General features: G+C 34.2%; 1 protein-coding gene across 1 annotated transcript; it reads left to right on the top strand.

Moving 5' to 3' along the window:
- Positions 1-8,408: 8,408 nt before the first annotated feature.
- On the top strand, positions 8,409-17,532 carry LOC132641254 (lipoxygenase 6, chloroplastic-like). The gene is made up of 9 exons (XM_060358170.1): positions 8,409-8,895; positions 12,686-12,963; positions 13,056-13,293; positions 13,823-14,128; positions 14,317-14,402; positions 14,498-14,605; positions 15,846-16,147; positions 16,408-16,674; positions 16,754-17,532. The coding sequence occupies exons 1-9, from the start codon at positions 8,469-8,471 to the stop codon at positions 17,514-17,516; spliced, it is 2,775 nt and encodes a 924-aa protein (XP_060214153.1). The 5' UTR covers positions 8,409-8,468; the 3' UTR covers positions 17,517-17,532.
- The last annotated feature ends 293 nt before the right edge of the window (positions 17,533-17,825 follow it).

Here is a 17,825-nt window from a genome sequence, read left to right as displayed (position 1 = left end):
CAAGTGTTCAAGATTAATTTGTTCTCATGTTCTATTATTTAATTTCAAGAGATGTGTTTTTAAAATTTTAATTAGCTTTATCAAGTACAGTTAAAAATAAAATGCGTAGACTTTAGCTTTTTAATGATTTCCTGCCATCAATTAAGTTTTGAATTGCTCTAGAATAGCTTCTCATATTGACCGACTCTGTTTATGTTAAACCAAATATAATTTTCCTTTTATTTTTAAATTTTTCTTCCAATATGCTTTACAAGGAGGCCTCTCTTTGTTCATCCCACCAACCACGAAAATGAATTGGGTAAAAATTCTATTTTTTTTTAACATATCTTCCTTTTTCTGTTTTTGGTATCTTATTATAAGAATAAAGTCTCAATAAATACCTCTTGACTTTTCATATTCCTTAATAAATAAAATATTCAAATATCTCCATTACTATATTTGTATTCTTTATTAATGCAGGAGAAAATCGTGGAGTCTCAATTATTATAACTACTACTAATAAATTTTTCTTAATTGTTTTTACTTTATGTGTTTGAGATTGTAATATTCTTTTGCTTTTCTATGGTTTTTTGTCTCAAGCGCTCTCCATGGAGGTTCTCCAGGCTTAACAAACATATATTTTGTTCATAATTTCTTTTATTGTTCTTTGTGTTTGTATTTATGTCTCTTTCTCTTAATATTATAAAATGATATTCTCTTAATAGAAACATGTTTTTTAGCTAATATGCAGGGATTAATGCTATGCCTTTATTTTACTTATCAATAATAAAAAGAATTAATGTATTTTCACTTTGTAGGGTAAATCCATGAAGTTTGTGGTTATATGGTAAATATTATCATCTTGCTAGAAACAGATGCTTTAAGCTATGATGTAAGGAAATAATTAAATTTTGAAAAGACCTCTTATAGGATAAAAACTTTATACAACTTTTTGAAAATATAGAATATACAACTATAAAGAATGAGACCATCAAAGACGTTTATTACTTTAACATTAAATTAACAGGTAATTATGCAGACAAATATGTATACTGCTTTTCTTATTAAAATATAAATTTTACCAAGGATCTTTCGTAGGATTCAAGTCTTAGGTGATGAAAAGCTAGAGAAAAATATAAACGAAATAATTAATAATTAAATGGATTAACAATTAAAATCTAATATTTCTGGTTTGAGGACTAAAAATAATATTTAAAATTATTTTCAGTTTTCAAATATAATAAAAAAATTATCTGAATATCTAATGAGGTATTTTTATCACCGCACAAAGCGCAGATGAATTCACTAGTTAACTGAATAAACCTAGAGATTTACGATTAATCTGACTAGATTAGCCTAGAAATTAAATTGAAGTTGATACTTGATAGCCCTCCGGATCAAAAAGAGTGTGCACTTAGCCATTTGCACATTCCTTAGAAAATACTAACTCCTAGAAAAAAAATAGGTGATTTGACAAAATTGTCCCTAATTAAACAGGTATTCGGATTTGATCACATAGCACCTAATAGGGGCAAATCTGAAAAAATAAAGTTAATTCTTTCTTGATTTAATAAATGAACATTCTTTTTTATAAAAAAAAAAACTAACTGGACACTCTTTTTTATTCGGAAGGAGTAATACATATGTTGTTCAGTTTGCCTAGTAAAGCATTTATTCCGAATTTTGGAAGAAATAAATCACTAGAATCGTACACTAATTTCGTCTTGAGCCACCCAACTGAAATTATTTTTACTGATCTCTTTTCTTCAGTTTTATTTAAAATTTGAAACAAAGATTAAACAAAAGTTACATTTAAAAAAAAAAAAAAACTTTGTGATCTAGCCCTTTCGCGAATCTCGCGCAGAGCAGAAGCTTAGTACACTGACAGCCTTTTTTTATTCTTTCAACTCCCAATTTTTGTCATGCTTTTAGATAGTACTTTTTTTACCGTATAAACTAATCATATCCAGGCTCTCGTGTTGTTAACCGTTAATTTTTGTAAATTATAGTGGGCACGCACAATCCGCATAAAATATTGTGTAATCTTTTCGCTTTTTCGACATTTAAGCTAAGGTGAACTTTGCTACTACTTTTTAAAATGTATCTTTTGTCATTTTCATGTCAAAGTCTTTTGTGTAGATCCTAATTAAAATAATGATGTAAGTTAATTCAATTGAGCTCAAAGAGTTGGTTAAATTATTTCTCATTTAGCGGAAGTGCCAAGAAAATTGCGGGGGATTAATTAATAACAACAAGGACAATCGTAGCAATACTCAAATTAAACTTGAATAGAGTAATAAATTACTTTTTGACGTGTGGAAATTCGTAGCAAGACTCTAAACGTTGGCTTCCTTTCTGTACCCTTTTAGTCTTCGTTGGGATTTTGAATAACTTCGTTCTAAGCCTCCATTATCTTCACGTTTAATCCTAATAGCACAGCTCCATTATCCATTAATTCCTCTTGTTTTAAATTATATTTGGACGACTCCTACCAAAATTCATTAGTCTATGTCGTCACAAGATTCTTTACTGAATCTTATTTTTTTTATATGCTACTTACTCCCTCCGGTTCAAAAGTAGCATCCTAACAAAAAAAAAAATATTAACTCGTAGATAAAAATAGGTAATTTAACTAAACTATCCCTAATTAAATAGGTATTGAGATTTAATCATTTAACACTTAATAAGGGTAAATCTGAAAAAATAAGTTTAATTATTTTTTGATTTGGTAAGTAAACACTCTTTTTGAACCAAAAGATAAAAGCTAAGGGGACATTCTTTTTTAACCGGAGGGAGTATACAACTGACATTAGTTTAACGACCATCAGTGTAATTTACTCCCTCCGTTTCATAATAAGTGATGTTTTTATCTTCTCATTTTATTTCAAAATAAGTGAAAAAAATCAAGAAGATATTTTTCTCTTCCAAATTTATCCTTATCTAAATGAGTGAAATTTTACATAATCAAGAAATCATTAAACAACTAATCACTTTATCAACCATTATCTTTATATATAACAGCCCAATGATTAACCTAATCCATGTCCCACATTAAATAACAATGATCTTTGCACAATCTAGAGCTACCCTTTCTGTACTTAGCCTAGATTTTTTTTTTTTTTCAGTCAACACAATAATGCTGTAACAGTATGTTAATTTACGATGAAAGTATTAAGTATGAATCCACTACTTGATATGTAAAAAAGAGTGGAAGGGTTAATTTTAGCTCATTTTCTAATTTTATGCCTTTGCTGCGCCACTTTTTGATTTGAAGATGAAAGGGCAAGTCGACATGGAAGTTTATAGAAAAGTAGAATTTGACGAAGACTTGAGGGCGATACTGATTTACGTACATTAGTACAAGGGAAGTATTTAACTAGCAAAGTGATCTCACACGTTCTCTTATCAAAATCATGACATGTAACATAAAGGAGTCACACAATAATACATGCAAAATAACACATTTAATTCAAATAAAATCAGAATACGAATAAACTAGGGCTTCAAACCTGCAATTATTCTTCAACTAAATAGGTTCAAATCGTGGATCTTGAACCGAAAGAAATTACTTCAATGTTCTTTTAGAGATTCAATAATTGTGGCATTTACATATAATGGAGATTGGATTTTGAAAATGAATGGTGAGAGAATTTGAGATTAATTGAAGCTCGATTTTGTTGGGAAGATGAACGAGGAAGAAAAGTGTTTTCAGTTTATTTGACTTTTATTAAGTGAGCTCCATAAGTTTTAAAAATACGAAAAGACTCCCAACCAAACGTAAATTTGGTTTCAGCATTTTCAGGGGCCGAAAACAAAGAGGAAAAAAAAAGAAGAGAGAGGTCCGTTTAATTAAAAAATACTATAAGGGTCGACTTAACTAACTCTTCCAAAGCGGCACTTAAAAAAAATATAGGAGACTCCTAGTAATTTAATTGAGTTGATGATAATGTAAATAATTTTTTACGTGAATCGATTTATAGTAAGTAGTAATATACTCTTTCGCAGCAATCATAATATGATAACTTGACAAATAAAATAATAACCTGTTAAAAAAAGTTAATTGAACTAATTAAAGTGGTTAAAAAATTGTACAATGTAAAGGCTCCCCTCCAGTGGTCAAAGCTCCCGTATTACTCAATGGAGCTCTTGATGCTTGCCACGTATACAAGTAAGTTTATAAAGGCTAGATCTTAAATGTAATTAAATTTACCAATTTTCAGGCATGTATTTTTAATACATTATTAAATAGATTTTTTTCAAATTCTTCTTAACACGTTTTCTCATTTATTAAGTTTTAGACATAGAGGTAAACATACAAAAATAATAGTTGATCTGCATAGGGCAATCCAGCGTCTCTTGATTGTGGAACAAGATTATTTTTTCTGTCTTCTCTAATGTAATAAGGACACACAAAATATGAGAAATATTTTAGAAAAAAACCTACAAAAGACCATAAAAGACTTACATATAGGGTGCAGTGTTCGGTATAAAAATATTTTCCAGTTTTTTCATATTTGGGTGGTAAAAAATTTAAAAAAATATTTCTCTAAGAAAATGAGTTCCTTCAAAATGAGGAAAATAACTTTTTTAGTGGAAGTAAGGAAAAATAAGTTCCACAAGTGACATTCCACATTGATTGAGTCCTCCGCACTGTCACAACCCAATCGGAGGGCCATGACGGGTACCCGGAGCTAACCTACCGAGCACCACAAAACATACATACATTTCATAGCCATACCTGAGTGGGCCATTGTGCTAGTTAATATATATCTCATAATTTGCAGGGGACACAAGCCCGAAAGAGCTATATATATATATATATATATATATACGTTATCAACTGGGCCCATGTATACAAGTCGACGAAGCTGTCAAAATGATATAACAAAATATGGACTAAGGAGGTCAAAAGACATCTAACTGTGCACATCTGTCTACGAGCCTCTACATGGGATACATAACATAATTAGGATGGAATAGGACCCCGCCATACCCATCTGTACACAAGGAATCATACCAACTGATCTACAGCTCCGGAACAAGTGGAGTGCTCCTGTACAACGCTGAGAAAACAACCTATGAGTCCGAATCATCTCCCTGTCTACCTGCGGGCATGAACGCAGCGTCCACAAACAAAAGGATGTCAGTACGAATAACATACTAAGTATGTAAGGCGTGAATAACAACAAAATAAAGATATGGAAAGTATCATGAGATAAGAGAGATAACATGTACATCTGGATGCCTCTTAAGGCAAATGTCACGCATGCTTAGTTTTTCTTTTTAAAAAAAAAAAAAAAACTTTTTTCATATATATATTGCTGCGGAACGTGTAGCCCGATCCATTTATCATATCATCCCGCGTGAGGGGCATCCCGCGTCCGGGGTAACATCATAACGTACCCACTGCAGTGGTGTGCACATCTACGTGTCGTACCCGGCCAACTATAGCGCGGCTCAGTGTGAGAAAATAGCTACATATATATAAAACATGCATGCGAGCCCAAATGAAATGTTACTACTTTATCGGAGTGACGTAAGGTCGGTAAACCTCATCATCGCTATATCTCACCTTGAAAGAACAATTATTATAAGATGAGATCAACAACAATGAATAAAATCAATAATCATGAAACAAGCTCAATAATATCACGAGAGCATCAAGAATAATAAGCTTTGGTATTTTTAGAAAATGGAATCATTATCATCATCATCATAGGGAACTTCTATCAACAATACCATAAGGACCTTGAGAATTATGAGTTTCTAGCAATTCTAAGAAATAGGACATTATGGATATCATGTATGGGTTCACAATAAGGGAATCATGCCTTTAGAAAGAAAGGGTTAGCCTTAGCATACCTTGTCGTCTCCTTAACTACTCAATGTCTATCCTCCCGGGCTCGTAAATCTACATTTAAGATGATTCGCACTTCGGGTAAGTCATTGAAACGCTTATGTGGTCAAACTAAATTAATAAATGAGCTAACGAAAATTGGGCAGCATTTCCCCTTATATTTTCTATTTCCTCAACATACACAACAGTCCCACAATAACAACAAGAAGCTTGCAAAAGTCCTTAAACACTCCTTTCACTGTCCATATAAAGAATATACACCAAACAACCCAAAGTATACCAATATACAATAACAATATACACTTTCTTTTTTCCCAATCAAGGAGTATAATCTCATTAACAACATTAGATACTACTCATATTCATGGAAATTAACTTAACAATTCAGCCACAAGATGCTCAAAACATTCCATGAACTCAACATAGTTCCTAACTCATATTCTCACGTTTTCTTCGTTCAATCAAGTTGCATAATTATCAAACAACATCAATAATATCATACCCAAGCAATTACATTCAAACTAGACTCAAATTCATTCAAAACTTCTTTTCAATTTCAATTCATAGCCAACAACTACAACATGACATTTTATGACTTTTCCCCATAACTCTTTCCACTTTTAAGACTTGCTAAACATTCAAATCAACTTAACAAAAGAGATAAGATGAAGAACATACCTTGTATTTGAAGAATTTCAACTCACACAACTTGCTCCAAGACTTAATCCCCACAACTCCAAGTGAAAGCAAAAACATCCAACTTCCCAAAATTAACTTAGGTTTTCAAGGTTGATCTTCTCTTGATTTTGATTTGGAATGATTTGGCGTGTGTATGGATGTTAAAAGAAGCTTAGAGAGACATTAGGGACTTGTGTTTTGGTGAAAAATGAGGCCCAAATCGTGGAGAAATCAATATATACCAAGTCCACCGACTTAATTTTTCTGGAAAATTCGGGCAAAGTACGAGTTACTGTTCATCCCGTACTTCAAAGTACGGGTTACTGTTCATCCCTTACTTTGGGGGTAATTTTTTTTTTCAACTTTCTGGAAATTTCAGGTAAGGTACGTCCAAAATGTACGGGACGTACATTTTTGTACGGGACCATACTTTATCCCGTACTTCACAGAAATGGGATCTGTTAGTTGCATTTGAAAGAAGACTCGCCGAACTTCAATTTACATAGGTTATGGATTCCATAACTCCTCATATTATAGGAGATATGCCTCTATCAAGTTGGACCAAAAATCCTGTCCAAAATTCTGCCATGTTTTCCCAAATTTTCGACAAACTTAATTTCTTCAATTCGCTTGATCCCGAAACCTTTAGACCTTTGTTTAGCACTCGTTAGAAGTCCTCCTTAACCTTATAGGGGTATCATAGCCTCTTTGGACTCACGTTACTTTACTTACGACTCAATTGACGCGGAAATTTACGAGGTGTAACACGCACCCTCCAACACAACTCATCTTTACCCCTACCCCGTAGCTCCCATCCCCACCACCGCTCCACCCCACCTCTCATAGTGTTGTTTTTTGGATAATATTTATCGCTTATATACCGAACACAAGAAAATAAGTAAGACACTCACTTATTTTTATCGAAACATTTTCTTTCGTACCGAACACACCCATTGTTAGATAGTTTGTAATATAAAAGGTCTTAACTGAACAGTCACATCTATTTGTGAAAGAACATGACTATTCTGAAAAGTCATCTCTCAAATTCTATAAATATAAGGACACTCTTGAAGTAACATATAGAAAAATCTGCAAGTATAACACGGGCTTTGTTGTATCCTGAAAGAATTGCTTGTATTTTTGTCAATATGTATACGGGCAATATCTCTTTAAGGAAAATCGATTCTTCCACGCCTCAAAGCCATTTTTTCTGATTATGTATACTTATTTTTCTAACACCCATAATCTAAAAAGTATTACTCCTTACATATTATTGTAGTCTACACTTTTATCTTTGAGAATGTCATTTGGTCTACTTTTTCCTAACTACAAAATTTGCTTTTAGTTATTTTATGCTTTTTAAAACAACTAAATTTAAATTTAAAATATTTATAATCGATATCCTGTTTGAGGAAAAACTGAAAACACTACAATGAGACCGGTCTCATTTTAATGGTCGTTTTAGTCCTTTTTATGCCCATTAAAAAAAATAAAAATACAAAGTATAATTTATTAAGCTACCCTTACTTATTCAATGTTTTTGGGAATCAAGCAATATTAAAAATGACTATTTTAATGTTAAGGGTATAATTGAAAATAATTGTCAACTTTAGTCTTGACTTCTTAAAATGACACTTATTTTAGGACAATATTCTTAGGCTAAAACACAGTTAAATAAAATTAGACGGGAATAAAGCGGCATTTAAGTAACTCTCCTTTTCTTTTCTGATTTTACGTAAGCTTTCATGTTGACATGAGTCATTACTACATACATTTTTAAGAACGTTTTAAACGAGCTCTATCCTAATTGTTACATTGACAATTGTTTAATTTCTAATTTGAACATAAAGTCTGTCTTCTATAAAAACTTCACATGCATCCAACCACTATGAGGACCAAAATCATTTGCTCCAATTAACGCTAGCTCCTATTATCACTATACAAGTTCAAGAAAATGTTTAAAGTCCAACATAGACGACCATCCACCACTCTAAGCACATATACTCCACGTGTCCCCATCGTCCGGCGACCAAAGGCCATCCCCGGCACGAAAAGGGATGGTAACAGACGTAACATGTCATCGGTGGCCCGGTTTTCCAGTCAGTACTGGAATAGGGCCGCCGGTGACCGCATGGGGATACGTGCAGTGAATAATATTAATACGGAGAGTGTTATTAAGACGGGTGTAGAAGTTGAGTCGAAGGAGGTGGTTTCAATTGTAGAAAATGGAGGAGGAATAGAAGTGAGTGCAGTGGTGATGCTAAAGAAGAATATGAAAGAGAAGATAACAGATAAGATTGGAAATTGGATTGAATCAATGACAAGAGGAATAAATGGTGGTGCAATATTGATCCAGCTCGTTAGCGAAGATATTGATCCTGGTTAGCCTTTTCATTCTTGCTCTTCACATAAACTAGCTAGCAAGTATATATTTGCTTAAGGAGAATAACTATTCGTCAATCTTAAATAAGTTAAAGGTTGGTCCCTTACATGAATCCTTATTGTGACTATATCTGATAGAACTAAAAGTATCGTGAGGATTCAATAATATATATCGACTAGTACGTTTTACGCTATAGGTGGATGTCAACATTACCGTAGACCTCTTCTTTTATCTGGATTTGAGACAGTCAATATGAGCAAGCTCATACAAGCGAAGTTAACTTATACTCCCTCTGTTTCAATTTATTTTTCTGGTGTTGACTTGACATGAAATTTAAGAAATTAAAAAAGACTTTTGAATCTTATGGTCTTAAACTAAAGATACGTCAAATGTACTAAATGCTCTTAATTCTTATGGTCTTAAACATGTCATGTGGAAAGTTGGAATTAAGAGTTGCCGAAAAAGAAAAGAGACATTTTTTTAAACGGATTAAAAAGGAAAGTAAGACACACAAATTGAAACAGGAGAATATATACTAACAGTACAAAGATTTTTGCATGATCAGTGCATTTTATCCCGTTCTAGCTGGTTACTAATCCCATTTTGATCTGATTGTGGGAAATCTTCCTTTCGAATTTGTAAGAGTTTACCTCTAAATTATTTCTTCTTAAAGGAAGACGAGAATTTTAGATATACTAAATAGAAGTGACTTTTTGACAAGATAAAGAAACTTCAAAAGGAAGAAAATGAAAAATAGCACTTAATAAGAAAATTGAATTAAATTTAAAGCTTCCACCATCTTGTTTCAATCATTAGCTTGGTTGAGGGTTGGAGAGATGGGTCTTTGTTATTAATAAACATGAATATGAATTGGTTTTGCCCTTCTAAGCTGTCAAACGTGAACTTCAACAGTTGAACATATATAGTATTCGATAAATAATTTCATGCTGTACTTCTTTTATTATCTATTTTCTTAATACACATTTATACCTTGAGGGTCGCTATTGATGAGCCATTAATTTGCATAATTGATGGGTGATTAAAGGGATATTTTTGGATTGCTATTTAAATATTGTCTCCAATTTTAATATTTGTACGAAAATGACCTTTTGAAGATTATGAAAAAAATTCCTGACTAAGATATTTGTAAGTTGAGTGGCAGAATGTTGTAAGAGGAACAAAAATCGATAAATTAGTGTAAGTCATGACAGAGTGGTATAACTAATTCATGTTATATTCAACATAACTAGTTGTCATGTTGGAATTACTTACACATCATATCGGATCTTCATGATTTCGAAGCTACAAATAACGAAGAGGGAAAAAATACATTATAAACTGTAATGTGCAGGTCACGACTCACGATAGACTGGTATGATTTCATGCTAAATTCAACATATTTGTCATGTTGGATTACTCGCCGTATCTTCAAAATTTCAAAGCTACAAATAAAGAAGTTTATGGCATACAAGTCATCTCGACAAACATGCATGACTTCATGCTATATTCAAGCTAACTACACTGATAAATTAGTTACAAATCATACCGGATTGTCATAAGTTCTATCTTAATTAACCCACGTAGTAGCTTGTTCCAAAAAATTGCAATTTACTGACTGTTATTACAAGGGCACATATGTTATTGTCTTGCATCTACGTCCAAACATACCTATTTTGGCAACATATGCAAAATGGGGACAAGAAAAGACTAGTGCCGTAGGTGGACACTCCAAGCAATTTCTTCAATGATAAATTTATAGGCCACTGTTCAAATTATGTCTTCGATTAATTATGTGGACTACATTTGTATAAATTTGTTTGAAGAAAAGACTTGAATCAATAATTTTACTTTAGTTCACTCGGGTCTAGGCTTATGAGAACAAAATTTAGGAGTCATTTGCACAAACAAGTTGTTATTAACATTGTTTAAAATATGACCACAAATTAAAAATTAGTGCAACTTGGTAATTCGCTCTTCTATCACCTCCATCTCCCTCTGAAATTTGAAATCTCTATCTCCTAGCCACTATTCCCTAGAAGAGAAACTTTATCTCTCCAATTTTTCAGCAACCAATGCAAAACAACCATGACCTCTGCCTTTAACCTTCTTAGCCAACAACCTTTATCCCTGAATTATAATTCTGGAATTATAGTCCTGAGACTAATTTATTCCATCTGGAAAGTGGAATAAAATAATCCCAATTTTGATGGGATAAGAGAATATCCCAGGATGAGTTTTGGGCTTCATTTTATACTCTGCTTGGTAAAAAATATGAATTCATCTCAGGATAAATTTATATCTTCTACCAAACAGAGTATAAAACTAATCCCAAACTTAATCCGAGATATCCCACCTTATCCCGCGTACCAAACGAAATAATTTGCCAAAACCTTACTTTTGAATTTTGGCCTTAAATGCCATCTCCCATTTCGTTAAAGAGACTATCCGAATATACCCATTTACATAATGAAATATCTAAATATACCTTTAAAAGCACTCGTATAAACAATCTCTACCTTCACCAATAACCATCTCTCATTTTAGGGCCACTGAAATGACGTCATGTCCATCACTTGGGTTCTGATTTTTTAATACAGAACTTGAACTAAAACTGCTGAGTTCGGCCGTTCCTATGGCTAAACTCTAAATACACGATACAAAAATAGCCATTTGGTGTATATAGTCGAGGCCCGAAAAAAGGCCAACAGTGCAAATAATGTTGTATTGACAGTAGGACCCAAGATAAAATGGTATGAATTGGTTCGAATAGTGATAATGGCTATTGCACTCTACAAGTAGGATACCCATTAAGCGTCCCATAGGCAGGGGCGGAGGGAGAGTATCAATTATAGGTTCTGTCAAATCAAGTAGCTTTGGTTCAAATTCTGTGTTTGTCTTAAAAATATATTGAATATGTCGACATATTATTAATTAGAACTCAGTAACTTAATGAAATTAGAATTAAAAACTCGTAAGCTTCAAATTCTGACTCCGCCTCTGCTTGATTGGAACTTTGATTCTCAATGAAGTAACTGAGGTAAAGAATTATTCTTAAAAAAAATTGGAACTTCAAAATTCATTTAGATGGACACCTATTTTTAGAAGAATTGATACTTCTCGATTTCATTTTGTTTTAATTAAGGGCATGCAATTATCATCATCAACATTTGCAAGTAACTGAGTACTCTCCAGAAATTTATATGAATGGTTAAAGCAATTTGGAGTTTTGTTTAAATTAAGACTATGCAAGAGGTAGATTCAGAATTTAAAACCAGCAATAGCTAGTCTAATACATATCCATCTCTAAATTTTTTGATAAATCGCTATGTATGTGTGTTTAATATACTCACATATTTTGTGATATATAGATATATATAGTTGAGTTCCAAGTAGTACAATATGCATTTCATGCCTATTTGATAAGTGGGAAATTTTGGTAAATGCATTGACACAAGCCTAGTTACACACTAATAGAAATAGAGGTTTTTCCCACCCATGAATCAGAGAGAAATTTGTGTTATAAAACATGATTTTCCCACCGAATTAACTATCTCACTGGGAAAACGCATGGTGGGAAACAGGTTCCCATTAAAACGCTCTTGATTTTTCCGTGTGAAAACACTACTATTTTTTCTTTTCTATTCAATCAAAATATCTGTGGGAATAGTACAGTGGGAAAATAGTGACTTTTTTAGTATTGACAGTTGTGCTTCCTAAAAATGATCTTGGTGCTTTATATATGTTTCATGTATCTGCAAGCATAAAGTTTGAATCTTTATTTTTTCCAGATACCAACTCTGGGAAAATTTTAGAATGCTATGCTGGGAGTTGGTTGCCAAAGGCATCAGACAACCCGTGTATAGTTGAATACACAGCTAATTTCACGGTGCCAAGTGATTTTGAACGTCCTGGAGCTATCATCGTCACCAATTACCATGACAAGGAGGTGCACTTAGCGCAAATTGTAATTCATGGTTTTGGTGAAGGTCCAATAACTTTTCCTGCAAATACATGGATTCATTCTTGGAAGGATGATCCTGATAGTAGAGTTATCTTCAGAAATCAGGTTTATAACAACTTTTACTTACTAAATTGTACTTAGCATTCTTACTACTTAATGTATGCTGCTTCATCAGAGATGCTTCCATTTTGTGACAGGCATGTCTACCATACCAAACAGCCCCTGGCATAAGGGATCTTCGTCAGGAAGCCTTGCTGAAGATTCGTGGTAATGGAAATGGTGAGAGAAAAAGACACGAACAAATTTATGACTATGCACTGTATAACGATTTGGGTAATCCTGACAAAAGCAATGATCTAGCTCGACCTGTATTTGGTGGTGAAGAGAGATCTTATCCTAGGCGCTGTCGAACTGGGAGACCGCCAACTAAAACAGGTGGGTTTTAGCTTCTCAGTTGTAATTCTACTGTGTTTTTTAGGGCCTAGTTGAACAGGATATTCTTTCGGTAGACCAGGCTAACAAGTTCTGCTCATATGGTGAGATTAATACACTCACTAATCTGATCAGATGGGCCTAGCTACCTAAGGGGACGTTTGGTTCGGAGACAAGTTCGGGATTAGTAATGCCGGGATTAGTTATGCTGGCATTATTTCTTATTACTGTTGCGTTTGTTGTATTAAAACAACATGCATTGCATAATTTCTAAATAGTACTGAATAAGGTGTATAAGTATAAGAATAGTACTGGTATTGCTAATGCCATGGTTTACTATGTATAAGAATAGTACTGAATAGGGTATATAAGTAGTACTGGTATTAGTTGTACTAGACTTAAATTTACAACGAAATATTGCACTAAAATTTAGTACCGGCATTATTCTACCTAATACATCCTACCAAATGACCCCTAAGATTTTTCCAGATGAACGTGTATGCTAACTTTTCTAGTTTGTGAATACGAGCAGATCTTTGTGCAGAGAGTATAGCAGATTCACCTCATCCAGTTTATGTTCCTAGAGATGAAGCCTTTGAAGAAATTAAGCAGGATACACTTTCTACCAAACAGAGGAATGGTCTCATGCACAACCTGATACCATCTATTGTTGCCAAATTCTCGAGCCCAGATACTCCCTTCAACAGCTTTTCTGACATAGACAAGCTATACGTTGATGATATTGCCTTGAAAGATAAAAACCAAAAGGAGAATTTGATCAATCAAATACTTTCTGCTGCTGAAAGATTGCTCAAGTTTGAGATTCCTGTTATCAGGCGTAAGCATTTCTTACTTCTTTTTCACTATCGGTGTCTAGTTCAAAGACGGAATATATTGAAAAGTTTTGTGGCATTATCTCTTGTCGTAATTTGAGAATCAACTATTAATGTTCTAATATCCATTTTGGTTTGCTTTTTGGAAATATGATGTCAAGTTTCATTAGTTAACTTATGTATCTGTCTGCAGGAGATAGATTTGCATGGCTACGAGACCATGAATTTGCACGCCAGACTTTGGCAGGGGTTAATCCTGTTAGCATTGAACTACTTAAGGTAGCCATTAAATTAAAAGAAGTATCTGCTATTTCTCTGATTCCTCTGTGATTTGATTAAATATTCTCTAAACCATACCTTACTTTTCCACACAGGACCTTCCAATTCTCAGTAAACTGGATCCACAAGTTTATGGTCCTCCTGAATCAGCAATTACAAAGGACCTAATAGAACCAGGGCTCAATGGAATGAAAATCGAGGAGGTAACCATATCTTGATGAAGTTTTTCGATACACCACTATCTCATTCAATCTGCAAATTGAAGTTTAACTGGAGATCATGTACCTAGATTTTAATTCTGTAAGGAATTACTCCTACCATTTATTGCATACAAGAAAATTCCAATCTTCTTTCATTGGATCTTTCATGTTATGCTGCTTCAGAATTGGAAAGACTTTTTCTTTTTCCCAAACTATATTTTCTTGCAAAATAATCTGCAGACTAACGTTCTTTCTTAAGTAACTTCCAAAGTAATAATCGTACTTCCATATATTATAAAGTTCCATGCTGAGTTTCTTGTTACAAAGTAAGTTATACACATAATCATGTTAGAGCTATAAAGAGTATGGAATGACACGTACAAGTCAACTTTCCCAGATGTCGATACGCCAATTCAGTGGCTCCAGAAGGCATTTTTTGTGGGAAAATTAAAAAATGAAAATGAGAAATTTGAATAAAGTGTTAGGAAGTGAATGGACCTTTTGTTGACTTAGACAAAGGAAGACAAAAAGAAAGAAAGAATCCATTACATGAGTACCTTGGAAACGAAAAGGGGAAAAATGAGCTTATTTTCTAGCATTTGACATGCTACCTACACTTCTGCAAGCTGCTTCAGTATTATCATGTTATTGCAGTTGGAAAAATCCGCAGGTTTATCTAACTGGTCTCTGCTGCAGTGCAAGAAGGGACTGAACATCCCATCCAAAATAAATGAAGTTGGTCCTAGGACAAGTCTCTTGGTCTGATGTACAAATTTCTTCTGATTATGTTTCTGGCTTGTTAGGTTATGATCCTATTTTGACGCTAGATAATTTTCATCATTAGGATTTGAACCAGAAAATTTCTTCCCCTAAAATTTGAGATACTCTGTTTGTCTTTTCGCCCCTCTTTATCTGTTTCTTATTTCGTTGTTGTAAATTGCTTATTAATGTGTATGAAATTATTTTCTCCCTTAATGAGAGGGAGCATATGTTCTGGAGTTTCATGTCATGGTAGTTTTAGTTCTACTATTGACATCACTATATGTAGGTCCAATCATAAACATCTTACAAAAATGTGCTTTTGTGTGCCTTTCTTGTTATGCCTGGAGAGTGCGACTTGGTCCAGGAGCTTCTATAATAACGCCAATTCTTGAAATGACTGTGTCCATTCGTACAAATAACATTGTAAGTCAAGTTCTAGGATGGATTACTGTATGAATCCTGCATCAAATTTGTTGTGCAGGCAATTGAGAGCAAGAGGCTGTTTATACTTGACCACCATGACATGTTCCTGCCATATATTGAGAATATAAACTCCTTGCCTGGAAGAAAAGCTTATGCCTCCAGAACAGTTCTCTTACACACACCAAAAGGTATTTTAATGCCAGTCCTTATTGAGCTCTCACTTCCTCCAACTCCTACTTCACCAAGGACCAAGCGCATATTTACTCCTGGACATGATGCTACAATTGATTGGCTTTGGAAGCTAGCTAAAGCGCATGTTTGCACCAATGACGCAACCATTTTTCAAATGGTTAATCATTGGTAAGAGTCGCCAAGTTCAGGCATATTAATACAGTTTCTTTTTTCTTATTTTCAATCTAAGTTGTTATTTTTTCTTATAAAACTGATTACAACTGATATGTTACCATTATCACGTATTTAATGGTGTAAGAGTATTTTCACCCAAGCACACCCGACCCTATGCCTCTTGTCACAAACTATGTTATACTTTTCTGGACTAGTGAGTGGGCATCACGGATATTACATTATTGATAAATAGGCGTGTGTATTGAATGTTGCAGGATGAGAATCCACGCATCTGCAGAACCATACATTATTGCCACCCATAGACAGCTAAGTTCTATGCACCCAATTTACAAGCTGCTCCACCCTCATATGCGCTACACATTGCAAGTCAATGCTTTTTCTAGGAAAACTTTTATAAGTGCAGATGGAATTGTTGAGGCACTCGACTGCGCAGGGAAGTACGGGGTGGATTTAAGCTCTACTGCCTACAAGAACCTATGGCGGTTTGATATGGAAGCATTGCCTGCTGATTTGGTTAGAAGGTAAGCTGCTCTCATATAATTTCGTGTCCTATAAGTTGATTCTTGAAATTTTGTGATAAGTAAGCAACATAATGAACAGGGGCATGGCTGTGGAAGATCCAACAGCGCGATGTGGAGTGAAACTTGTAATTGAGGACTATCCTTATGCAGCTGATGGCCTTCTCATATGGTCTGCAATAAAAGAACTTGTGGATTCCTATGTTGAGCGCTATTATTCTGAGCCAAATTCTGTCATGTCAGATGTTGAGCTCCAAGGTTGGTGGAATGAGATCAAGAACAAGGGACACCCCGATAAGAAAGACGAGCCTTGGTGGCCAAACCTTGCTTCTAAAGAGGAATTGTCTGGCATACTTGCCTCAATGATTTGGGTTGTTTCTGGTCACCATTCAGCTATAAACTTTGGACAGTACCCGTTGGCAGGCTATGTGTTGCATCGCCCCACCATAATGCGGAAACTCATTCCTCAAGAAGAAGAGCCTGAGTACAAGCAATTTCTTCTTGACCCCGAGCAAACGTTTCTGTCATCTTTGCCTACTCAATTTCAGGCAACCATGTTGCTAGCAGTTCAAGATGCTGTATCGACACATTCTCTAGACGAGGAATACTTGCCTCAGCTGCAACAGCTTCACAGCTTCTTAAACAATGATCAAGAAGTAATAAAAATGTATGAACGGTTCTCTGCCAGATTGATCGAGATCGAGCAGACTATAAAAGAAAGAAATGAGGATGCAAGTCTTAGAAACCGGTGTGGTGCTGGTATTGCTCCCTATGAACTGCTTATACCCTCATCAGCAGGTCCTGGTGTAACTGGTAGGGGTGTTCCTAACAGCATAAGTAACTAATCAAGTTTATTTGCTTCATTATGCTGTACTTTTGTTTTATGAGTAAGAAATATGTAATCTCTAGCCATAAGGTAATTGTCTTGCCACCTGTGTGTAATGCGATAACGTCCAAATCCACTCCTCAAAGAGAAAGTGATACGGTCGTCGCAATATAATTTACCCAACTATGAGTCAGGGTCGAATCCACAGGGAACAATATAAAGACGATTGTGAAAGTAAAGGATTTATCACCAACTACACTAAGCCAAACACTTTTTCAATATTTAATTTTTTTGATTTTTTTTTATTTAAAAACCAACAAAGATAAAA

The sequence above is a fragment of the Lycium barbarum genome, chromosome 5 (genome assembly GCF_019175385.1).
Source record: "Lycium barbarum isolate Lr01 chromosome 5, ASM1917538v2, whole genome shotgun sequence".
Classification (NCBI taxonomy): domain Eukaryota; kingdom Viridiplantae; phylum Streptophyta; class Magnoliopsida; order Solanales; family Solanaceae; genus Lycium; species Lycium barbarum.
The sequence above is the reverse complement of the archived record's forward strand: the minus strand, read 5'-3'. Positions and strand labels throughout refer to the sequence as shown.

What these genes read in the sequence shown, in the direction of transcription:
- LOC132641254 (XM_060358170.1), top strand. Translation starts at nt 8,469, where the DNA reads ATGTTTAAAGTCCAACATAGACGACCATCCACCACTCTAAGCACATAT. An exon ending in GAGTTATCTTCAGAAATCAG is followed by an intron (nt 12,964 to 13,055) that starts GTTTATAACAAC and finishes ATTTTGTGACAG; the next exon opens with GCATGTCTACCATACCAAAC. An exon ending in CCTGCTGATTTGGTTAGAAG is followed by an intron (nt 16,675 to 16,753) that starts GTAAGCTGCTCT and finishes CATAATGAACAG; the next exon opens with GGGCATGGCTGTGGAAGATC.